The sequence below is a fragment of the Felis catus genome, chromosome B4 (genome assembly GCF_018350175.1).
Source record: "Felis catus isolate Fca126 chromosome B4, F.catus_Fca126_mat1.0, whole genome shotgun sequence".
NCBI lineage: Eukaryota > Metazoa > Chordata > Mammalia > Carnivora > Felidae > Felis > Felis catus.
Genome location: NC_058374.1, coordinates 131,944,657 through 131,969,729, shown reverse-complemented (window position 1 = coordinate 131,969,729; position 25,073 = coordinate 131,944,657). Strand labels below are relative to the sequence as shown.

Sequence of the window (25,073 nt, the reverse complement as noted above, 5' to 3'; positions counted from 1 at the left end):
GGGGATCGAATTGAGGTGGGGGAGACGACTCTTGAGGGTTTGTTTGGGAGCGCCGGGAGAACCTAGGTCTGCCGCACCACCCCGCGGAGAGCTGGGGATTCCGGGCGCGGCCCCTTTAAGGCCGGGCGGGTGATCTCAGCGGCGAGTTCGCCGCCCCGCCCTCCCCGGAGGCGTGCTCAGCGCGCAGGCGCGCCGCGGCAGCACTCCGCTGGGCCCGGGACCCGCCGGCGGCGGCGAGACACCGGGGCTGCGGCGCCGCCCGCCCGTCCCGCCCCGAGAGTCCGGCTGCCGCGCGCCGTCCGCACACGCCACCGCCACCGCAGCCATGGGCTCCTGAGGTACCCAGCCTGGCCGGCCTCGCGCCGAGGCCCCGAGGGGGGGTGGCTGCGGACTCCCGGGGGCGGGGGCTGCTCGGTCTTGGAGAGGCCCGCGCGGGGAGCGCCCCACGGGTCGCGTTGGTCGCAGGTCCCGGGGGGGCGGGGAAGGCACGAAGGTGGCCGGCCCGGCCGACGAGGGAGGGGGCGTCCGCCGCCCAGCCCGTCCCGCCCTGCGCCCCCTCCCCGCCCTGCAGGGTCGCCGGGCTGCCCGTGGGTGTGCCTTGGCCCCCTCCTCGCCAACGTGGCAGGCCCTCGCCTGGAGTGTAATCGGACCTGCCTGTGGGGGTGGCGGGGGGAGAGGGAAGGCCGACGGACAGGCCCTTTGCAAGTGGGGTTTGTGTGTGCCCGGTGGGTGTGCTGGCGCCTGGCACCACCGAGCGGGGGAGGCATCCGTGCCCTGTGAGGGTGGCTGTGATCTGGGAGTATGGTTGGCCTGGCCAGGCCTTCGGGGATGCTTGCATGGAGGGTGTACACGCCTTGCATAGGAGCCAGCTGCTTGGAGGGGCACCGAGGCTAACCTAGGGCTCAAAGGATATTTGTGTGGAAAGGGACCGTAGAGGCTGCTTTAGGGTGTATGTATCCATCCCATGGGTTGTACATTTCCTCTCTGGGCACACTGCTCAGGTCTAGTGCTAATTGACTCCAGGCCATGGCAAGGCAAGAGGGTTGAGGGAGGGGCATGGGTATCTGTTCCCAATTCACGTTCTCCCTGGGGTTGTGCCAGGCCAGATAGCATATACACGTATGCATGGGTGTGCCCGCACGCCCAGGGCACCATGGCGCAAAGCAGGCGTTTGCACGCCTGATACCTGTGTGTGAGGTGAAGCCCATGTATTATTTATCTGACTGCCGGGTGTTTCGTGTAAGGAAAGAAGCAGCAATCTGTGCCCTGGAGGCCTGTGCGCTGCGGGGCCAGCCAGGCAAACAAGTTCACTTGCACCTGCAGAGGAGATGCAGGTCTCAGAGGTGGGACTTCCTTCACGGGAACCATGGGGTGGGAGGGTCCCAGCAGCCCGAGCCGGGTGCCCATCTGGGCGGCCCTTGGACCCAAACTATTGATGCCCTGGGCTTCCGGGAGCTCTCAGGTTGGTGGAGGGAATCAAACTTCGAAACGAGTAATCACAATGAAGTGAAAAATATAAAACAGTAGAGGGAGTGCAGTGTGGGTTCACTGCTGGAAGGGGGGGAACATGGCCCGCAGCAAAGATCCAGCACATGCGGACGGCTGAGCTGAAGCTTGAAGGATGACGAGCATGTGTCTGATGCTTTGGTGTTTACCACATATGTTTTCCCAGTTAATTTTCTCCGTGGCTGTGTGAGCCCAGAGCCGTCGTCATCCCTGTGTGCACTTGAGGAAACTGAGACCCAGGGACAGCACATGACTCACTTGTCTGTGGTGCGTGGCAGACCTGTGTGGAGTTGTCCTTGAGCCAAGGCCTCTCTTGCAGCCAGAATTGGCTGCCTGGTAGCTGATTGAACATCTACGTGCTGGGCACCGTGCTAGGGGCGCAGGTGTCTGAACATGAATGGGGCCTGGGGCCTGGCCTCAGTCCTCCCGGTCTGCTGGGGAGGTGGGCAGAGACAGTGACCCCCATTCAGACACCAGGGCCCAGTAGCCCATTCGGGTGGAGAAGGCACCGAATTCCCACCCCACCGAGGACCACAGACAACCCGGGGTGCCTTCGTGCACCCTTTGGGGTTCTGGGTGTGTTGTAAGTTGCTCCCACATGGTGGTGGGCTATACAGAGCGCCCCTTCTAAAGCTCTCCAAGTGGGCGGGAAGGAGACCTTGAAGGCCGAATGGGTGCGAGTGAGCTCCTTGTCCCACTTCACTCGTGTCGGCCGACTCCTGTGGCGTTTGCTCCCCGTCTGCCTTTGAGGTTTTGCTCCTGGTTTCTGGCGGGCCAGCCCAGCTCTCGCCCCAAGAGGGGCTCAGTGCTATTTCCAGTCCCTGCCGTGCTCCTTTCTCCCCGTACGATTTCCAGTCCCTGCCGTGCTCCTTTCTCCCCGTACGTTCCCTGGAGTGGAAACAGCCTCAGTCGGGCAGAGTACAGCCCTTCATTGTTTTTGAAACTGAGTTACCAGCGAATGCCCTTCTCGCTCCGTGGGGCATTTAGGCTGGGAAATTGGTGCGCGAGTTGTGGAAGGCCCGCAGCCGGGCCCTGGGAGAGCTCTGTGTGAGGCCTGCCGTGGGCCTTCACCGTGGCGGTGGTGGTCAGCACTTGCTGAAGTCCTACTGTGTGCGGGGCTCCTTGCTAGGCCTCAGGGGACAGAGGCCTGAATGGGGCCTTCTGAGAGGCTGTGGTTGGCTGAGGGAGTCCAATGTGTAACAAATACGCAAGACAGTGCTCTACTTGTGGTTGAAACAGAGGCCCTAAAGGGGTGCAGAGGACAATAGGAACAACAGCTTGTTTATTAAGCACTTACTGTGTGCCAGGCACAGTTCAGAGTGCTTTGATGAATTACTGTGTTTCATCCCCCCACCACCTGGTGAGGTGGGATCAGTTACCTTCCCGCTCTGCAGAGTCGGCCTAGCGGGTTCAAGCGGTGGTAACCCCACGGTGTGGGTGTGCCAGAAGTCTTCTAGAAGCCAGAAGGTTGAGGAGCCCCTGGGCAGAGTGTGGAGGCCTGGGATACCTCGCCTCCCAGACCACAGTGGCCACAGTGGGCCTGGGCATGAAGGTCTTTGAAGGCCCCCCGCTAAGGAGTTTGAACTTGACCCCCCCCCCCCACCCCGGTGTGGTCAGCAGGAAGCCCCCGGAGGTTGCAAAAATGAATTGAGGTCCCCAGCCGTGGGTTGCACACGTGAGGGACAGTGTTACCATCTTTTCTCCTTCCCTTATTCCTGCAGAGAACTCCGAGAACACCTGACCTCCCTGTCTCCTTTTTTGCTTTTCCTCAGGACGCTTTTCCCACAGGGATCCTTTTTATTTCAGGCCCAGCTGCCTTCTCCTTTTCTTCCGGCACCTTCTGGTTTTGACGACCCCGTGTGACCCCAGACAGGCTCTGGAGCCCACTGTCGTCTTGGTGTCTGCCCTCCAGCCGGCTTCTGGGACCGGCTGTGAAGTGGCTCCACTGGACCAGAACCCGAGTTCTCCCTGGCTGTCCCGGGTCTTGTGGGTCCCCACTGACTTCTCAAGCCGTAGATCTGGAATGGGCGTGGGCAGCTCCCTTTCCCTGTGGAGAGCTGTGGTGGGTGTGCCTCCTCCACAGGCCCCCACGCTCAGCAGCGCCATAAATACAAGCGGAGGGGAGTGGGGACGGAGCAGGAGCCGGAAAGCTGGGCTTAACTACGGGTCCCATGCGTGAGTTCACTGGGGAGATGCCTGCTCTCCCTGCCTGCTGTGCAGGATGTCCAGGGGCCAGCATTCACGCAGTTTCTCTAGACCCCGGGCCCCGGGGCCGAAAGATGAGGACCCATGGCGCCAGGCACCCGCATCGCATCGGGAGTGGGAGCTTGGGGTATATAGGACATGAAGGGAGGAGTCAGAAGATTTCTGAAGTGGGTGCCTTGGGAGAGGAGGCTGAGAATTCAGTAAGGGGACGAATGGGCACTGACAGCTCAGGGGAAAGAAATGCCCCTTTGGGCACAGGGGTGGGGGGTGGGGCGCGGCTGAGCAGTCCTCGTGGCCTGGGAGACCTTCAAATCGGGAGACGTTCAAATCCTCACTCTCCTGTTAGCCCTGCGGGGCCTTGGGCAAGTCGTTTACCAGGTTCTAATTTCTGTCCTTTAAAAGTGGGGGGAAATGACGCAGTTTCCTACATCTGTAACGCGGGAGTAAAAATAGTGCAGCCGTCACGCAGCTGTCGTGACCTCATGTCTGCACGGAGCTCAGCACGGCATGTGGCACATAGTACATGCTCAATGAACACTGGCTTTTATTGTTACGCTACAGGCTGCTCAATTTATTTACACAAGAAGTGTTGCTGGGGCGCCTGGCTGGTTCAGCGAGGAGGGTGTACGCCTCTTGATCTCAAGGTCCTGAGTTCAAGCCCCACCTTTGGTGTGGAGCCTATTTAAGAAAAAAAAAAAACGTATCTAAAAAAACCAAAGAACTGTGTGTCAGTGTGTCAGCGCAGGGAGCTGAGTCCTGCTGGGGAGAGAGACGGCAAACAGGAGCCATGACAGTTGTCGTGGGCACTCTGAGGGAACATCAGGGCATACCTGCCTGGGCAGGCACTTTTCTGATGAGGTGCCATTTAAGCTGCTGTCTCAGGTAAGGAGAGGAGGCGGGTTCCAGGCAGAGGGAACAGCATGTGCAAAGCAGAGGTCTGAGTTCCTGTCTGTAAAGTTATTTGGCATCAGGTCTTAGCACCTGGTGGACCTTCAATCAATGATCATCGAATGTGATCTTCTCAGCCTCAAAGAGGACCGGAAGGAGAAGAAGTAAAGCGGGAGGGCGCTGCAGAGAGAATTGGATGGTCTTGAAGTTTTGGGGTTACTCCCGTTCCCTCCCCTCTGCTTCCACCGGTACCTGAATGCAGTGCCACTAAGCTACCAGCACCCTCTACAGGGACCCGTTCTCGGACCCTGCTTTGTCTCAGGACTGGGCAGGGGAGGGTGGCGGGGAAGACCTCAGGCAGAGGGAGTTGAGATGCCAGAATTAGGTTGCACACCCAGGCAGGGTTTGTTCACATTTCTGTTGCTCCTGTGCTCGGGCAGAACTTGGAAGGATGATGTGTGGCTTCGGTTGGTCGTTTCCAGTCTCGGGGGAACGGTGGCTCAGTGTCTGCACAACGCCTTGCACAGAGTAGGTGCTGAATAAGTTTTCGGCCGCCCAAATGAACGACTGCGTGGGTTAATGTCACTGCCACTTAGGATAAAGCTGGAATTATTCTCGAGAGGTGACGGACATTGAGGCCAGGATTAGTCAGAACAGGATTGTTGATTAGAGCCAAGCTTCCATCAGGAGCCGATGGGGCACATGGGAGGTCTCGGATCCGGGAGGTCTGGGGCCTGTGCTGAGAGGCAGGAAGCCCCGCAGTCACCTCCTTTTCCTTCTTCGCTGGGGCGGAAACAAGAGCGGGAAGATCCCACCCAGAAAACCTTTGTGCCTAACCTGCCTCACTTCCGCCTCTCCTGTGTTATACAAAGTCACACGCGAGTCGTTGAGTGTTTAACGGAAAGTTTGCAGGGGTGATCTCTGTCTTTCAGCCTTTGAAAACAATAGGCTTCTCTTGGTTTGGACAACAGTATACTTGTTGATTGTAGTGAACTTGGAACACAGAAGATTAGTGGGTAAGAATAAACATCACTGCCAGTTTCATAACCAAGAAATAGTCACTGTTGACATGGGGGCATATTTTCTTTCTAGGTATAATCCGGAATTATCTCGTTGTTCGCATAATGCCAGCTCATAAGCATTTACCCATGAAATTAATAAGTTAGCCATAGATATAAAAAAAAGTTAGAGAAGTTAAAAAACAGAACCCCTGGGGCGCCTGGGTGACTCAGTCAGGTAAGTGTCCAACTTCGGCTCAGGTCATGATCTCAAGGTTTCGTGGGTTCAAGCCCCGCGTCGGGCTCTGTGCTGACGGCTCGGAGCCTGGAGCCTGCTTTGGAGTCTGTGTCTTCCCCTCTCTCTGCCCCTCCCCCGCTCATGCTCTGTGTCTTTGTCTCTCAAAGGTAAATAAATGTTAAAAGAAAACAAAACAGAACCCCTGCTGCTGTATCTAGTATCTGTGGGAAAGATGATGTCCCCACCCTTTTTGCACTAGGATGGCACTATGACTCTAAGTGGAAGGAGAAAACTGCATGGAAGTCAGAGAACTGTTGACCTTGGGCAAGTCCCTTGCCCTCTGTGGGGGCTATTTGTACCCGCTCTACTCACCTGCCGCCGTGTGCCGCAAGGCTCAGGTGAGGTCTGTGGTTATAAAGCCTTGAGCTCTCCAAGGGGAGGGCCTGATTTAGAGTAAGAGCAGGTCACGTGAAGACGGGTGTGTGTGTGTGTGGCTTCTTTCCCGGCCTGCAGTTTGCTTGGTGATCCTTCTGAAGACTTCGGTCCCCTCGCTGGTGACCTGTGATCTGTGCAGTCTTGTGCCTGCGTCCGTGGGCGGTCCCTGGATAGGAGGGACAGCCACCCCCACCTCAGGGTGGGTGGGGTGAAACCTCTACAAGTTACTGCATCTGTCACCGCGAAGGGATTTTCAGATCAGACAGCCTCCCTGCTCTGGAGGTCATGGCGGAGTTTGGTACTTTGGTACTTGGTATTTTTCTCCTGCTACAGCTTCTGTGGACGGCCTGCCCCCGGGGAGGCCCTGCCCCGCTGGCAGGTGGCCAAGAACCTGCACTCTGCTGGGCCGTGCTGTTCCCCAAAGCCCTCTGGGTCACCATTTACAGGAAGGCTCTGAGGGAAAAACAGCTAACTCCATGGCTGCTGCTGCTATAGCCACTGGCAGAGCCTCCTGGTCTTTGCCTGTAGCGCTTGGGTTTTTCATTCTAGAACAAACAGAATCTGGGATCCCATCAACAGTCATTTTGGGAGCCTGCGAAGCCCAACAGTGGGTATTGGTGAAGGGATGTGTGTGAGGGTATTAAGATTAATCAATATTAACCTCCTTTAGAAAGGTTTCCTTATTTCTGAGAGCGAGAAAGAGAGAGCGTGAGCTGGGGAGGGGCAGAGAGGGAGGGAGACAGAGAATCGGAAGCCGGCTCTGTCTGGGCTGTCAGTGCAGAGCCCGACGTGGGGCTCAGACTCCCGAACCGTGAGATCACGACCCGAGCTGAAGTGGGACGCTTAACCAACTCAGAGCTACCCGGGAGCCCCAGCATCTTAACACCAATGTTACTAATCCTCACCAGAATTTGCGTAGGGCTTTGCAGTTTGCAAATCACATTCCACATAAATTATTTCTTTTAATCCTCCCGGTGGTCCTGGAGCCTTGGAATTATTGTGCCTATTTTGGAACTGGGTAGACTGAGGCCCAGAAGGGTGAATTTGCCTGAGATCCTGTGGAGGGAAGCTCACAGGTTTTCGATCTTAATCCTGCGCCCTTGCCGCTCTGAGTGGCCCCCCAGCACAGCTGTGCTGTGAGACCCTAGATTTACCAAAACAGTACGGGTTGGCTCTACAAAGAAAGGTTGATGCGCTGTGCATTTGTTAGAAGAATTTCAGTGGCAGTAACCTCAGTGCGTTTGATTTATAGGAGTTCCTGGCCCTCCGGTCCACTGGAGCGGAGCACGGGCCAGAAACAGGAAGGTTGGTGAGGGTTCTTCCTCTCGAATGCTGTCTTTGGTTTGCCAAGAGGTATCCCCTCCCGTGTTGGGGGTAAGAGACCATTTCCTTCCCACTTCTCCGTAGCTGAGCTGGATTTGTGCAGGGGGGAGGAAACCCTGCCCTGCCCGCTGTGTTTACCCAGCTGTCCTCACAGGGAGGGCACTAGGCATCCAGAGGCCCGCCTCCATCCTCCGCCGGCTGCCCCCTTGAAAAGGAGGGTTTAGGCGGCCATTTTGGTCAGACACATGTCATGTCACAGGCCCGTGGTAGACACAGCAGTGAATGTCGTCGTAGAGCATGAGCGTGTCTTGTGTGGCTGTGCCGTCCCTGCGGCCTGAACAAGGGAAGCACCAGGCGCTCGTCACTCGTTTGGGATGGCCGGGCTGGAGACGCTTGATCCTCTCGGGCTCTCCACTCCCACCCCTTCCCGCCGGGCCTGCTCTGTGGCCTGCTCCTCCCCTGGGCCCTGGCACCTATGCCCAGGCGGACCACTTAAGTCTGGGTGTTCGTGGTGACTCCGGTCACCGTCCACCCTTCCACCCGCCCTGGGGCCAGGGCATCCGAGCCTGTCTGCGCTGGGAAGGGCCGAGGGGCTGAGCAGCTCTGGCCCTTCACCCACAGGTGAAGAAATACACGGGGAGGAGGGCGCTGGGCGAGCAGAGGCTGATGCGCTCTGTCTGCCAAACGGGGCTTTGCTCTACCGTTTCTTCGTCTGGGCACTCTCAACAACTACACGTCGTCAGTGTTTTTCCTAACAATTAGGCTTATTTCTTGATGAGGATTTAAACGGATTCCATCTCCCTGGCAACATTTTCAAAGTCACTTGTACGCGTTCACCCAGCCGTTTGGACTTCCAGGAATTCACCCTACAGGTGTTCTAACATGGGGGCGAAGTGATCTATTGGAAGATTAGTCATTGCTGCCTATTTGCACTAGCAAAAGACTCGAAGGAGCCTAGCGTCCGTCCACCGAGGGCCGGGAAGAAGTTATGCTGCGTCTAAACCATGGAATACTGCGCGGCTGTGGAAGATAAGGTTGAGACTCCATGCGTGGGTACGGAACCGTGGCCGGCATAGTCTCCTGTGAAAGAAACGGGTGCAGGGCAGCATGTCTGGTGTGCCTCTATCTGTGTAAGTAAAGTGCACTTGCTTATGTGCGTACATGAGGTCTCGGGGGCTCTGCACCGAGTCGGTGGTTATGGTGCCTCTGGGTTCGGGCTGGTGCTGGGAGGCTGTTCGCTAGAGACCCTTTGAAGCATTTGCATGCCGAGTCATGGCGACAGACGATTTTTTTTTTCAAAAAATAAATTAAGGAAACAAGAACCGCAAGAAACGTATCCTTACATCTCGCCCGGTGCGGGAGGGTCAAGGGTCTGGCCACTCCCTCAAGGACCTGCCAGCCTCACTCAGGCTCCTACCACCATCTCATCCAAAATGCACGCTTGGAGCCCCGGGGCTGGCTCGGTCTGTAGAGCATGCGACTCTTGATCTCAGGGTCATGAGTTCGAGCCCCGTGTTCGACACAGAGTTTACTTGAAAAACAGACAGGGGCGCCTGGGTGGCTCAGTCGGTTAAGCATCCGACTTCGGCTCGGGTCATGATCTCGCGGTTGGTGAGTTCAAGCCCCATGTCGGGCTCTGTGCGGACAGCTCAGAGCCTGGAACCTGCTTCGGATTCTGTGTCTCCCTCTCTCTCTGACCCTCCCTCACTCACGCTCCGTCTCTCTCTCTCAAGAATAAATAAACATTAAACAAACAACAACAAAACAGACAAACAAAAATGTATGCTTGGGTCTCACAGAGGGGACCAGCTGTGAAGGTTTGGATGTTTCTTGGTAAATACGACCCCAGCCCCAGCCCTGGAGAAACTAGTCACCCCTTCCTCTGAAACACTGCTATTGGCTGGCTTCTCATTTTATTATTATTATTTTTTTATTTTTAATTTTTTTTAAATGTTTATTTACTTTGGGGGGTGAGGAGCAGAGAGAGAGAGAGAGAGAGAGAGAGAGAGAGAGAGAATCCCAAGCAGGCTTCACGCTATCAGTGCGGAGCCCAACGTGGGGCTCGATCTCACAAACCACGAGATCACGACCTGAGCTGAAATCCAGAGTCAGGTGCTTAACTAAGCCACTGGGGCACCCCTGTCTTGTCAGTTTAAATCCTTGCTCCGATACGCTCGCTTCTTAACCTCTGAAACTGGCAGGGGCTTCCCCACCGACAGCAAAATAAAGTTGAACCCAGCCCTGGGCCTTCTAGGCCCTCTTTCCTGGGCCCCTTCTTGAGCCACACTTGACTAGTTACTTTTTCCCCTGTGCGCCTCCCTGACTTCCCACCTCCACGCCTCTGCCCATGGAGGTCCCTCTCCCTTCCTGCCCTTCCCTCCCTAGCAGTCTCCCGTGTGCCCGAATCCTGTCTGCCTTTCAAGGCCTGGCTGCATTTCCACCCCCGTGGGGCCCTCTGACCCCTGTGGCTTCTTTATCTGTTCCTCTCGGCTGGCAGGTAAGCCTCTTGACATTGTGTCCTAGGTATCTGATTCCCTGCCCGGCTGTGGGCTCCTTTAAGGCGAAATCCAGGTGAGATTGGAAGCTGTTTGGGGCAGGGCCTGGTTCACCCCCGCGAACCTCAGCGCAGCCAGGCTGAGCAAAGCAGGGACGTCGGTCTCGTCTCGGGCCGGAGTGCCTGCATGCGAGCTTTCCTTGCGTCCTCACGAGAACCCCTGGGGTACAGCTGCCATCATGCCCCCCTTACAGATGAGGAAGCAGGGCAGGCGGCAAGAAGCTGGATTTGGGCACCCATCTGGCCGCCTCCAAGTCCTACATTGCGTCAATTTTTTCTGTCTCCTCCCCCAAATCACGAGTAATACTGATACCCTGGGCTGACTCACAACCTGTCGCCCTGGCCACAGACAGCCTCGTATTATTTGACTCTATTTTCTTCCCCACCAGACTATGAACTCTTAAAGGACTAGAGTCTCGTCCGAGATACCCTTTGGACTTAGCACACAGAAGGTGCTCAAAGATAAATATTTTTGTACTTAAAAAAATTTTTTTAATGTTTTTATTTATTTTTGAGAAAGCACACGCAGGAGAGGGGCAGAGAGAGGGGGAGAAGGAGGATCTGAAGCGGGCTCTGCGCTGACAGCAGTGAGCCCCATGTGGGGCTTGAACTCACGAACTGTGAGATCATGACCTGAGTTGAAGTCAGATGCCCAACCGACTGAGCCACCCAGGTGCCCCAATATTTTTCTACTTTTAAAGTTTTTAAGGAGGTTAACTTACTACATATAGTGAAATACATTAGTCTGGGCACCTGGGTGGCTCAGTCCGTTAAGCGACTGACTTTGTGGCTCAGGTCATGATCTCATGGTTTGTGAGTTCGAGCCCCATATCGGGCTCTGTGCTGACAGCATGGAGCCTGCTTTGGATCCTCTGTCCCCCTCTCTCTGCCCTTCCCCATCCCCTCTCTCAAAAATAAATAAACATTTAAAATAAAGAAAATACACTAGTCTTAGACCTGTAGCACAGTGAGTTTTTACATCTGTAAGTACCCATATAAACCATGTGCAGATCAAAGTTGCAGAACATTCCCAGAGCCCAGGAGCCTCCCAGGGCTTCCTCCCAAGGTAACCACTACTCACACCTCATCGCTAGTGACTCGCTTTGCCTGGCTTTGACCTTTCCAGAAATGGAATCTCATAGAAATACTCTGAGATTCGTCCAGATTGTGACCAGCAGTCCTTTGTTCTTTTTGCCTGCTGTGTGGGGGCCCACCGTTTGAAATTATCACCATTTAGTTATCCACTCCCCTGAGGATGGGCACTGGGCTTGTGTCCCACCTCTTGCTGTGTGCACAGGGCTGCAGTGAAGGTTCTTGTTCTTGTCTGCGGGACACGTGCACTGGTCGGGTGAACCCCCGGGAGGAACGCTGGCTCCCCCAACTTGGCACGAATTTGCAGGAGTGAAATTCAGGTTGGGATTTCTCATGGAGACACCTGGGTCAGGAGCCGAGTTCCTTGCTCAAGGCACCTCCTGGGTCGGGGCAGGTTCAGGGGTCTTGCTTGGACAGGCCTGCTCACACGGGGCAGTAGGACAGTTTAGGTTCGTGTGTGTGTATGTGTGTGTGTGTGCGCGCGCGCGCACGGTGCTGAATGGGGTTTAGCTGGCTGGAAAGGTGGTCACACTTAAGGGGACATAGAGTCAGGCTAAAGAGGCAGAGCTCCGGCCCATCTGTTCGCTGTTTGGGAGTGAACCAGAGTGATCCAGATCTGACCTGGTATGTATTAAGCAACAATAACAACAACTTTAATTAGAAGGCTGGATGGAGTCAGCCCTTGCTGACGAATTTTGGATGGCCCTGTTCGCTTATATTTCTGCTCCACATGAAGGATAGCTACAGGATTGGAGGATTTTTCTCTCGTGGTTGGGGGGGTTCGTGGGAGCTTGGCCCCGGGAGAAGGGGGAGAGACGAGGAGCCGTTGGAGTGGCCTGGCTTGTGGGTGTTGATGAAAGGGAGTGGGGCTGAGAGGGGACCCTGCCCCCTCGTGAGGGCACGTGACCCTCTTCCCAAAGGCTGCCCAGACAGAATTGGCCAGCTCCGGCGCTCCGTTCCTCTAATCCCCTCTGGTGAAGGGCCAGGCTGTGGGCTGCTGGCCTGCTCTGATGTGGGTCAGCCTCCCCCCCCCAGAAGGCAGCCTCCCCAACCCCCAGGAAGTTCACAGAGCCAAACAGCCCCAGGAGGCAGGAGGGCTGTTGTCACTGGCAGGTGTTAGAGTGGGGGCAGAGTGGCCAGTTCAGATTAGCAATTCCTAAGTTCTACTAGTGAGCAATGCTAAGATGGAATGTTTCATATATATATATATATCGTATATATATATACGATATATATATATGATTATATATACATATGATTATATATACGTTTGTAAATATATAGGGGCGCCTGGGTGGCTCAGTCGGTTGAGCGTCCGACTTCGGCTCAGGTCATGATCTCACACTCCGTGAGTTCGAGCCCCACGTCGGGCTCTGTGCTGACAGCTCAGAGCCTGGAGCCTGCTTCAGATTCTGTGTCTCCCCCCTCTCTCTGCTCCTCCCCTGCTCATGCTCTGTCTCTGTCTCAAAAATAAATAAAAATATTAAAAAAATTAAAAAATATATATGTATTTTGTTTTTTTGTTTTTAATTTGAGAGAGGGAGAGGGGCAGATGGAGAGAGAGAATCTTAAGCAGGCTCCATGCTGAGCTTCCAACATGGGGCTCAACCCCACAACCCTGGGATCGTGACCTGAGCCTAAATCAAGAGTCAGACTGAGCAATGCAGGTTCCCCTACATACATACATATGTGTGTGTGTGTGTGTGTGTGTGTGTGTATAATATGTAAACATAATATATATAAACTTTATATATATATATATATATATATATGTATATAAAGTTTATTCTGAGCGAGAGCACGTGTGTGCAAGGAGTGGGGAAGGAGGGACAGGGAGAGAGAGAGAGAGAGAGAGAGAGAGAGAGAGAGAGAAAATCCCAAGCAGGCTCCTTGCTGACAGCAGAGAGCCCGATGTGGGGCTCCACCTCATGAACCACGAGATCATGACCTGAGCCGAGCCAGATGCGTTAACTGACTGACCCACCCAGGTGCCCCTCCATATATATTTTTTTATTTTGTTTATTAAAAGAATTTCTTTAATGTTTATTTTTGAGGGAGAGAGAGCGAGACAATGTGAACAGGGGAGGGGCAGAGAGAGAGGGAGACGTGAATCCAAAGCAGGCTCTAGGCTCTGAGTTGTCAGTGCAGAGGCCCACACGTGGGGGCTCGAACCCACGAACCGTGAGATCACGGTGTGAACCGAGGGCGGACGCTTAACCGACTGAGCCAGCCAGGAGCCCCACCCCTGTATATTTTTAAAAATGAAATATATTCGGCAAAAATCCCTCTCCCAGGCTTGTGTTAACATCCTGGGGACGAGCGTGTGGACAGGTTGCCAGCTTGGCTTGGCCTGTGGGTGTGTGTGGCAACTGCCCGGATGAGCGCTTCACGGCTGCAGCTCAGAAGGGCTTGGGTCTGAGCCTAACAAACGAAAATGCGATCTCAGGAGGTTTAAAACAGAGCAAACAATCAGAGACAGGAGGACAAGCCTGGGCGTCAGAGACTGCCCGGCATGTGAACCCCCAGCCTGACCGCAGGAGAAAGCGGCTCTAAAACAGGAGAGTCCTTGTAAGAGACAACACGATACAGGGCCAGACCCAGCGCTGAGGGCTTTCCTGTATTAACCTGTTTGCTCCTCACGGCTCTCTCTGAGGCGGGGGTGACTGCAAGCCCATTTCACAGCTGAGGAAGCTGAAGCAAGGACGCAGAGCTAGTAAGTGGCAGGGCTGGGGCTCAAGTCCAAGTGGCCTGAGTGCAGAGCCCGCAGCTCACTGATGGCACTTGGAAATCTGTGGATCCGATGGTGCGGCAAGGGCAGTGTCTGCGGCCCTTTAGCCGGAAGCTGTGGGCAAACCGCCTTGCCCCACTCCCCCCACCCCACCCCGAGCCTTTGTTTCCTCATCTGTAAACCGGGTGCATTACTTTCCTAAGGCTTCTGCAAGAGAATGCCAGAAACTTAGTGACTTAAGATACGAATTTATCATCCTGCAGTTTTGAGGTCAGAAGTCCAAAATGTATTTCACTGAGCCCACATCAAGGTGCCGGCACAGCCACGTTCCTTCGGGAGACTCTGTTTCCTTGCCTCCTCAAGCTTCTAGAGGTCACTTGCGTTCTTTGGCTCATGGCCCCTTCCTCCATCCTCAAAGCCAGTAGCCTGGCACCTCCCAGTCTGTCTGCTCTGCGTCCACTGTCACAGCCTCAGCCTCCTACCTCCTTCTTGTAAGGGCCCTCGTGATTATATCCCGCCTCCGCAGATAATCTAGGAGAATCTCAGGGTCCTTAATTCAGTCACACCTGCTGAGTCCCTTTTGCTGCGTGAGGCAACATATCCCCAGGCTCAGGGGTTTGAGATGTGACATCTCGGGGCGGGGGGGCATTATTCGGTCTTCGGCACAGGAAGTCTGGGGGTGGGGGAGTAACAGCAAGGTGTCCCCTTCAACATGAAGTGAAATACTCTGAGATGGTGAGGTCTTCTCTGAAATCCCTAACTCCCAGGGCAGGTGACTGATCTCACACACAGCTTTGTAGCTTTTCTGGAAGAGGTGGGTATCTTCAGGAGGGAGTTAGCCAGAAGATGTCTTGCTCAGAGAAGGGTGGGGGTAGGGGCTGTATCAGGGGAAGTGAGCATCTGTAGCACTCTGGGTGGTTTCCTAAGCAGGCTCCACGCTCAGCTCTGGGGTGGGGGTGGGGGGCTCGATCCCATGACACTGGGATCATGACCTGAGTTGAAATCAAGAGTCGGGGGGCTCGGGGCACCTGGGTGGCTCAGTCGGTTAAGCGTCCGACTTCGGCTCGGGTCACGATCTCACGGTTTGTGAGTTCGAGCCCCACGTCGGGCTCTGTGCTGACAGCTCGGAGCCTGGAGCCTGCTTCAGATTCTGTGTCTCCCTCTCTCTCTGCCCTTCCCCTGCTCACGCTCTGTCTCTCTCTGTCTCTCAATAAATAAACGTTAAAAAAAATAAAAAGAAAAGAGGGGGCTCGATCTCATGACCCTGGGGTCACGACCTGAGTCGAAATCAAGAGTCGGACGCTTAACTGACTGGTGCCCCAAAGCCTGGCTTTCTGACCCACAAGGTGAGTTCCGTCCAGCCCTGTGGCTTGGTGACCTCCCCCCCCCCCCCCCGCGGGGCTCTGCTTTCTAGAGCCCCCTGTGGCCTCCCGGGGAACTGTACCCCCACCTGGATGCCCCAACTACACCTCACGCAGCTGTCAGGAAGGCCTTGTCAATCTGGAGAGCCACAAGTGGTCAGTCAGGCACTGCCTGTCCCCGACCTCGCCCCCCCTCCCATCTGTAACAGGGGCTGGATGCAGAGATTCTGCCCCGGGCGTGTTCCTGACCGAGTGCCTGCCCACAAACTGTCCCATGCCTCTGTTCATGTTGTTTCCTCTGCCCCCTAAGCAATCGGTCAGTAAGTACTCTGCCAGCATGGCACGCGGTCCCTGCCCTCATGGAGCCCAACTCACAGGATGTTAAGGGAACAGATTAGAGCAAACTCTAATAGGTTATAGAAGGCGATACCTGTCGAGGCTGGCGGGGACAAAGATCCGTGGGTGGGAGCAAGAGAATGCTCCACGCCCCAGGGCTGGGCATGGTGGTGATGGAGGGCATCACAGAGGTTCGGAGCTGGCACGAGCTGCGAAGGGCAAACACCCATTCAGCTGTTCCCTTATCCATCCCAAGCGTGGGAAGTGTGAACTACGTCCAGGCCCTGAGGCCGGTGCCAGGTCACGATTACACGTAAGACATGACCTCTGAGCTCCTGGAGGTTGCAGGCCAGCTGGGGAGAAGACAGGTAAGAGTGAACCACCCAACGGAGGCTCCTCGGTCAGTATTCCTGCCCCAGGGGACTTCTAGCCTCATTTGATTGGGAGCTTCCTTTTTCTAGAAGCAACCGGAACATCGCTAGATTGTTCCAGTTGTAAAAACATCTCCATCTCAGCAGACCCATCTTTTGCTGCTGCCACCAGGTGGACTGGGGGTGTCTCCTGTTGGACCTCATCGAACACGTCCCTTTGCCCTGGTTGGCGGGGCCTCTCCACTCTGGAAGATGGGTGTGGGACAGCGTGAGGTAGCCTTCATCCTCTGCCCTCACCCGGCCCCGTTCCTCTCTCCAGCCAAAGGTCCAGGTCCTTCAGCCGATGTCTGGAGAGTGTCCAAGGTGGGGAGGGGACCAAGTGATGGAAAGCCTGTGTGGTGTGCAGCAGTCAGCTGATTCATGGATTCTTGTCTTCCACATCCCTACGATGGTGTCTGACACAATGCCAGGCTAGAGACGGATGACCCAGGCGTGGGGAGACAAGAAGTGTCCCCGCTGACCTCTTAGTGCCACGGAGCGAGGGCAGTGTGGCTCGGCAGGCATGGGCTGGCCCTCGGGTGAGGCCGTGATGCTTAGGATGGCTTGTGAGTGAAGAGGCAGCTCTTCTTAAGAGGACCAGGGCAGAGTGGAAGGCAAGTGGGCACAGAGGCTCAGGCCATGTGTGTGTGGGGACCCTAAGGGAGGAGGCGGGGGGGTGGGGGGCGAGGCTGGGACTCGGCTGCCAGGGGCCCCGGGCTTCTCTGCAAAGGAGTCGGAGCTGCAGCCCGCCCACGTCACATCCCGACTCGTTCTCAAAGGACCTCAGGTCAGGAGGAGGGACACGGTCACGTTTGAAAATAAGGGAAGAAGTAGACCACGCTGATTCCTGCTTCGTCGAACGTCAGCCTCCCTGCAGCTCTGGAGGGCAGCCCAGGCCCCCACCTTTCTGGAATCCAGAACACTCAAAATCCCAAAGGTTCTTCCAAGTCTGCAGCAAACTAATTTTGTGGCAAAAATCTGACCTGAATTGATGTGAGACTAATTATGGTCTTTAAAAATATCTCCTGTTTCTCTATGGAAATACTATGTGTTTGATTTTTTGGGTGCTGCCCACACCCCTCTGGGGTGCCATTCTATGCACACCATATCCAGCACTGTAATCCTTTCTAAATCTGAAAAAACTCTGAATTCCTAAACTCTTGGGGCCCAGGGGCCCCGGCCACAGCATGGTGCACCCAGGAGACAGGTTCAGAGACACCCAGGCACTTGCCCAGTCACAGCTGGGTGGTGGCTCCGGGATTCCAGCTGTTTCCCTGACTCAGAGCCTAGGACAAAGTACAGACCGTGGCCTGGCTGCTTCACAGCCTGGGGGTTGCGTGTCGGTGCGAGGACACAGGCGTGGAGCGACCTGGCCGGCAGGTGGCTGCTGGCAGAAAGGCGGGCCCGAGCCTCGACTTTGCTTTGTGTCCGACTCAGCCTGGGCTGGAGGGAACAGGTGCGACCCCAGGAGGGGCCTGAGGACAGAGAAGCAGAGGCATCGGGGAGGAGAGGGAGCCCTGTCCTGTCGGCGACTGGCTGCGCTTTTCAGATTCACGCCTCCCTGTCGGTAGAAAACTTCCTGGTTCTGGATATGCACCCCCAGCGTATGCATATCGCTACGTACGTGTATTGCTTCGCTGTGAGACCATGTACATCCTAAGGCCTCCACCAAAAAACAGGAACCAAAGCAGGAGCTAAAGATGGGATACTTAAAAAAAAAAAAAAAAAAAAATTTTTTTTTTTTTTTTTTGGTGGTACAAAAACCTTCTGGCTTCATGTGCTTGATTATTTCTGGAAAGTGTGCTTTAATGCTACAGTTGGAAGGTCTGGCTCTGTGTTCAGTTTGTTTAGATGTTTGGTTTTAATGGCTGCCCTCTCTGAAAAAGATCCCTGCCTGAGACATGTAGCTGTGCACAGAGGAAACGCATCACTGGCTCTCTTTCTAAATTGGGTTACTCATTTTTCCACCCTGTCCACTGCGTATGCGGAGGATTTGTTGAGATTTGGCTGGTACATTTCCATCCTTCCTGATGCCAATCAGATGTTTTTGTAAACTAAATGGAAGGTATTTTATTTTAAAGTTCTTCACACATGAGTCCAAAACCCACTCCAGTGCTTTGGAAATTTTTAAACAGATTAGAAAATTCTGTTACGTAGGTTTTTAGGAGTTCAGGTCTGAGAGTTTTCTAAGTTACAGACTTGCATTGTTTTCAGTAACAAATCTCTATGGCAGTGGGAACATTCCCAACATTTCCGAATATCCTTTTCCAGAAGGCTCCGCCAGCCTAGGTTGCTTCCGAAAGAGTAGTTCTTCTCCCATTTGTTGTGATAACACGCCTTTCCCACAAAGGGACGTGTTAACCATGCTTAAAGATGGTTCAGAAACTTAACTGGGAAGCATATTCCTGATAGTCCGTGGTCACAGAGAAAGAAGGACAAATATGGAAATTTTTTTGTGAACGAAAGAGGTGTTGAAGTAGGCGGTTAGGTCTTTTTGATTGCTTTTCTGCAAGATAACCAGTAAATCTCTGAAACAGATGATTTCCTGAGTCACTGCCCATCTCATTACAAATTTTGTGGAAAATTCTGTTCTACTGTCTAAAGCGTTTTATTGTGGAAAATTTCAAACACACGGAAGTAGAGCAAATGATAGAATGAATTTCTGCCTGTCAGTCCCTGCACTTCAACAGTAAGGAATGTCCTGCTGTCTTGCTGCCTCTATCCCTCTCCCCCTTAAAAAAAATTGTTTTTAACGTTTACTTATTTTTTAGAGATAGAGACAGAGCATGAGCAGGGGAGGAGCAGAGAGAGAGAGGGAGAGAGAGAGAGAGAGACACACAGAATCTGAAGCAGCCTCCAGGCTCTGAGATGTCAGCACAGAGCCTGACGTGGGGCTCGAACTCACGAACCGCGAGATCATGACTGGAGCCGAAGTCAGAGGCTTAACCGACCGAGCCACCCAGATGCCTCTATCCCTCTCCTCCATTTACAGAGCGAATCCCAGAAGTCCTGTCATTTTTTACCCTTTAATAATTCAGTATGTCTGTCTTCTTGATAAAGACTTTTTAAAAAGCTTGTTTTATTTGGAAATAATTATAGGCTCACAGGAAGTTGCAAAAAATAGTATTCAGAGTACCCTGTGTCCTTCTTCTCTCAGTGGTGACATCTTGAATTGCTGTAGGACGGTGTCAAAACTAGAAGTGGACATCATTACGGTACTATTAACTATACCACAGATCTCAGTCAGTTTTCACTGTTCGTGTGTGTGTGTGTGTGTGTGTGTGTGTGTGTGTGTGTAGCTCTGTACAGTTTTATCACCTGCAGACTCGTGTAGCCACCACCACTGTCAAGGTAGAAGGGATCTCGTCACCCGCAGGGAGGTTCCTGTGCTGCCCTCTATTTGTGCACACACCTTCCCGATCTGTTCTGCATCTTTATAGATTTGCCATTTTGAGAGTGTTCTGTATAACGGATCTAGACAGGATGTGACCTTTTGCGGTTGGCTGTTTTCACGAAACAGAATGCCCTTGAGCTCCATCCAGATCTCTGCCTGTATCAGTAGTTTGTTGCTTTGTATTGCTGAGTAGTATTCCATGGTCTGGACGTACTGGAGTTTAACCTTTTGCCTGTTGAGGGGTATTTTGATTGTTTCCAGGTTTTGGCAATTACAGACCCAGCTGCTGCAAACCTAAGTGTGTAGGGTTTTGTGCGAGCATATGGTTTCAGTTCTGTAGGAGAAACATCTAAGGGTGATCACTGGGTTGTCTGGTAAATTGCGTGTTAGTTTTATAAGAAACTAACTGGTTTCCAGAGTGGCTCTACCATTTTATGTTCCTAACAGGAACGTATGTAAGAACGAGTTTCTTCCTCATCCTTGCCAGTGTTTGGTTGTCTCCCTTTTGTATTAATGTGTGTATAGTGATGTCTTGTGGTTTCAGTTTGCATTTCCCTAATTGCTAACAATGTTGAACAGCTGTTTATGTGTTTATTGTCCATGTATCCTTTTTTAAAAAGTTTATTTATTCTGAGAGAGACAAAGACAGCACAAGTGGGGAATGGGCAGAGAGGGAGATGGGGGGGGGAGAGAGAGAGAGAGAGAGAGAGAGAGAGAGAGAGAGAGAGAGAATCCCAAGCAGTCTCCTTGCTCCCAGCACAAAGCCCACAAAGCTGCAAGATCATGACCTGAGCCAAAACCAAGAGTTGGATGCTCAACCGACTGAACCACCTGGGCGCCCCTCCATGTATCCTTCTTGAGTGAAATGTCCATTCATACCTTTCGCCCACTTCCTGATTTCTGTTTGTTTGTTTGTTTGTTTGTTTGTTTTACTGTTGAGCTTGAACATTCTTGCTGTATTCTAGATGCTTGCCATTTGCTAGATATGTATCTTCTAAAAATTTATAGCCTTGCATTTTAGATTTAAATCTGTGATCTATTTTGAATTAATTTTTGTATATGGTATAAAGGCTTAGGTTAGGGTTCATTCTTTTTTTTTTTTTTTTTTTTTTTTTTTTTTGCCTCTGTTCCAGTTCTGTTTATTGAAAAGATGATTCTTCTCCCAGTGATAAGGACGTTTTTGTACCCCCCCTCCACAATCTCACCTAAGAATTCCTGTGTGTTACCTATTTCAAAGATATCTTTTCTTCATTGGCTTGTTAGCCTCAGGACCTAACGAAGCCCACACGTTGTATTTAATTGTATCTTGAGTCTCTATTCTGTAATAGCCCCTCAAGCACCTTTGATTATAAGCCACCGATTTGTTGGCGAAACCAAATCATCTGACCTATAGACTGTCCTGTAGTCTGGATTTGCCTGCTGCTTCCTCGTGATATCATTTAGTCTGTCCCACTACCCTCTGTATTTCCTAGATACTGGTCGTAGTTCTAGAGGCTTGTGTCAATCCCATTTCACTTTTGGGTAAGGGTCCTTCTTGGGTGGTGCTCTGTGCTCCCTGTGCATCCCATCAGGAAGCTGGAAACTTCTCGCTGCCCCATTTTGGGGATGCTGATCTTGACTGTGGGTTCAGAGTTGGACTTCTCCAGCTGCCTGGTGCATCCCTTATCAAGTTCTCCATCAGCCTGTTAGCCAGGGGCTTTATCATCCATTGATGACCCATGTCTACATCTAGTATTTGTTTTCGGAGTTGCAAAACGGTCCTTTTCGTTCTGTTATTCTGTCTCTCTTTATTAATGGGCCTGCTCTAGAGTAGGACACACCCTTAGCATTCATGTAGTTACCCTGAAGTATTGTGCATAGGGAAACTGAGGTTCTTAGAGATGAAGTCACTTGTCCGCACTAGCCGATGGTGGAGTCCGGCAGGAATCCTGTCGGGTGACCTCAAAGCTGAAGCTTGGCTGTGCTCCTTAAACACTCTGCCCCACAGTCCCTGCCACTTTGAAGCCTTTCCTGACCCTCTCCCCCCAGCCTTGGCCGAGGCAGGTGACGCTGCCCGAGTGTTTACTTCAAAGCTGCTGTGAGAAAAAACACGAGGCGATGCTTGGGAAGATGATTTGTAAACCACGAGCGCTGCCTGGCGTCAAGGAGGTGGCTGGGAAACCCAGAAGCGCGGCGAGCACGGCCGGGCCGGAGAGCCCTGCCAGCAACGGCTGCCCCTTCCTGCCAGGAGGGTCTCGGGTGTCCCGGAAGGAGGCTCTGGAGCCGAGGGGGCTGCTCACGCGGAGCCCCACCTCCGAAGGCGCGGGGGCCACAACGTATACATAGGACCTGGGTTTGAGTCCTGGCCCTGACGTTGGGGCGAGTCCCCCACCCTGCTGAGCGGATCTCCTCCTGTGAACTGGCTGACAGACACGGGGAGCGTGAAAGAACTCAGCATGCCGTTGTCTCTCCGGGGTCGGAGAGGGGGGCGCTCGAGCGGCCCTGAGCAAAGCCCCGGGAAGAAGCTGGGCCTGGGGCCTTCGCCCGGCTGGCTCCCGTAGCTGAGGAGCCGTCCTGGGGCGTGTCCCCACCCCGTGAGCAGGGTCAGCTCAGCGGTGCCCCTATGCAGGGCCTCTCAACGCTGCCTTTGGTGGTGAACAAAACAGCCTTTGACCCACCCGCCCGCCCTTGCTTGGAAGCCGCAGGTTTAAGAGTATTTGTACTCCCTCCAGGCGCCTCCCCCCACCCAATTCCCCGTGTTTATTCATTTCATTTGGGATGACAGACAAAGATGATGATTTACAACCCAAATCTTCTTTTTTAAAGAAGTATTTCTGGCACCGGTTTCCAATTTTGCAGCCATACTTACAGGAGCTATTCTTAGACTTGTCGCTGTTTCCTTTTCAGAGCTCGCCACTGCCACCGGTCTTTATATAGACACCTTCTCCAGTTTGGGGTTTCTTTATATAGACGCCTTCTCCACTTTTGATTTTTAATCTGGATTCATCTCTTGGTCAGTGTGTTAGAGATCACTTATTTGCGCAGGAAAACAGAAATGCAAAGGGCTCTCGTAGGGTAAAAACTCACAGCTAAGAGCAGAGGTGGCGCGTATGGGGGGGGGGGGGGGGGTTCTGGAGACGTGGGAGAGGGGCCGGGGGCAGAGCCCGGAGCGTCCGGACACAGTAGGCAAAGAGCCTCTTCGTGCAGGGTCAGGCTGAGGGTGCACCCAGGGCGCCTCTGCTGCGGGGAGATGGCAGCTCCAGGGTGGCTCTGACCAGCCCGTCAGCAGCCGGCAGAACCGAAAGGGACGCCGGTCAGGGCCGCGGGGCTCCGATGCCCTCGGCCACTGCTGTGGCCAGCCTCTCGAGAGTGGCTTTACTCTTTGACAGCAGCTTTTCCTTGGGGGCACCCGGGTTAACTTTTTAATGGCGAAATCGTTCATTTGTTACCAGGGGTCTTAGAGTTGCCGCTGGGAAGGGCAGCGGACGGAGAGCCTGCGTGGGGTAACCGGATGGGACCCTAGAACACCAGCCTGTGTCCCATCCGCTCCCGTCTTTATTGTCCCACCCAGAAGCTCCCGTTATGTCAATCTCCTCAGCTGTTTGCTTCTCCGTGAAAGCCTCAAAAATGTGTTTTGTTTTTTTTTTTTGTAATAAGGACTGCAAATCAACAGGCAATTAAGTAAATGGCTTTGGTGCTGAGCTTGGTGCTGGGGACTGAATGATGGAAATGTGGCCTTGCCTCGAAGCGTGGGCAGCCCCAGGAGGAGAAGCACACGAGCAAGTGACAGGGCTGCATGTTACACAGAAGGCCCAGAGGCATGGAAAAGGGATCGACGTCCCTGATGGGGGGAGGAGGGCGGGCAGGCATTTAGGAAGAGTGATCCAGAAAACTGGATTAAAAGAGCAGTTCGAAGGCCCACAAGGTGGGCCACAGAGTTTCTCAAGCAGCACACACGGATGATGAACGGGCGTCAGCCATTAGGGAAGTTGGGGAGAAATGGCAGAGAAAAGGCACAGCCCTTTGAAGAGATAAAGAAACAAAGTGATCTTGCTAGACTGGGGAGCGTGCAGGTGTGTTTATCCAGCGCCTGCTGTATGACAGATGCTGGAGCACAAAGAGCAGAACGCAGGCCCTGCCCTCGGGGCGCTTATGTTCTGGGGAAGGAGGCAGAAAGTTAGCAAGTACATGAGCAAATGTACACTTTGTCAGAGGGCGTCAGGGGGGAGGGAGTGCTCTGGAGAGAGATCAAGCAAAGAGGTGAGGAGCGCCGGGGGTCGGGGAGGCGTCACCACGTGTGAGCGGGTGGCCAGGGCAGAGACCTACAGGCAGTGCAGAAGCGAGCAGTGTGGCTGAGCAGAGACAGCCGGTGCAAAGGCCCTGCGGCAGGAGCAGGCTCGGCACAGCGGAGGAGCAGCAGGAGGCCCGTGTGGTTGGAGTGGAGGGTCAGGGTGAGAATTGTAAGGAGGGGAGATGAGAGCCTTGGGGAGCCGTCGGCAGTCTTGTGGGCCATTGGACAGATGGCAGCTTCCGCTTTGAAGGAGATGGGATCTACCGGGGAGTCTTGAGCAGGGGGGGCCCAGTCTGGCTAACGGCTGAGAAGCCTCATGTGGCCGCCGTGTGTGGGGACTGGACAGTAGGGGCAAAGGCAGAAGCAGAGAGACGGCTCAGGAGTCTGTTTCATGAATCCAGGGAGACACGGTAGGGGCTGGGACCATCGTAGTGGCCGGGTCAGGGAGACACGTGGTCAGAGTCCGGTTACATTTTGAAGGTGGACAGAAGAGACCCGGAAGATTGTTTGCGACGCTGCCACTCACCCGGGAAGGAGGCTAACAGTGCGATTTCCTCTCTTTAGGCCAGCTCCTCGCTTCCTGCAAGAGTTTCTCTCAGGGACCCCCTGCTGCCAGGCACCATGACGGTGAGGGGGGCCGCACTGGCCCCGGATCCAGTGTCGCCCACGACCGTGGCAGCCTCGCCCAGTGTCTCTGTGACCCCCGAGGGCAGCCCCACGGCCATGGAGCAGCCTGTGTTCCTGATGACAACTGCCGCGCAGGCCATCTCTGGCTTCTTCGTCTGGACGGCCCTGCTCATCACCTGCCACCAGGTACCCAGGCCGGTCAGGAGCCTTTGAGCCAGAGAGCCTCTGAAGGCTCTACAGAGCCTTTCATCGAGAGCCTTTCTAGCCCAACAGAGTATGAGGCCGAGCTCTGCTGCAGTAATAAATAAGCTGAATCTGGGGGTTCCACCAGGTAGAAGTTGATTCTCGTTCATGTCCCGATCGGTGCGGCTCAGGCCCCACTGTATGGCTCCCCTGTCCTGTAGCTTCACGGTGTCATCTGACAACTGGTTGTGGCTCTTCAACTGTCTCAGTCCAGAAAGGACACGCGTCACTTCTGCTCACCTTGCGTGGGGCAGAACGTGTGCAGGTTCCATGTGCAGCCTGAGCTGTGGGGGGCCCTGCGCGGACACATGGACGTCAGCGGCCCCTTTGCAGATGAAAAACTTGAGACCTCGAGATGGGAGGGGGTGCTGGCCTACTCCCGCACAAGTTGGTGGCAGCACCGGGAGAGAAGCCAGGTCTCCTGTCCCCCCATACGCGCAATCCCCACAGGAGGCTGGTGTGGGC

General features: G+C 54.0%; 1 protein-coding gene across 2 annotated transcripts in view; it reads left to right on the top strand.

Annotated features, from left to right (window-relative positions):
* The first annotated feature begins 188 nt into the window (after positions 1-188).
* Positions 189-25,073, top strand: part of TMEM184B (transmembrane protein 184B) — a 48,669-nt gene continuing 23,784 nt past the window's right edge. For both annotated transcript variants that reach the window (XM_023257711.2, XM_023257710.2), the window contains exons 1-2: positions 189-338; positions 24,303-24,551. In XM_023257711.2, coding sequence (XP_023113479.1) covers positions 24,360-24,551 — 192 coding nt within the window. In that variant the 5' untranslated portion in view covers positions 189-338; positions 24,303-24,359. The remainder of the gene's footprint in view (positions 339-24,302; positions 24,552-25,073) is intronic.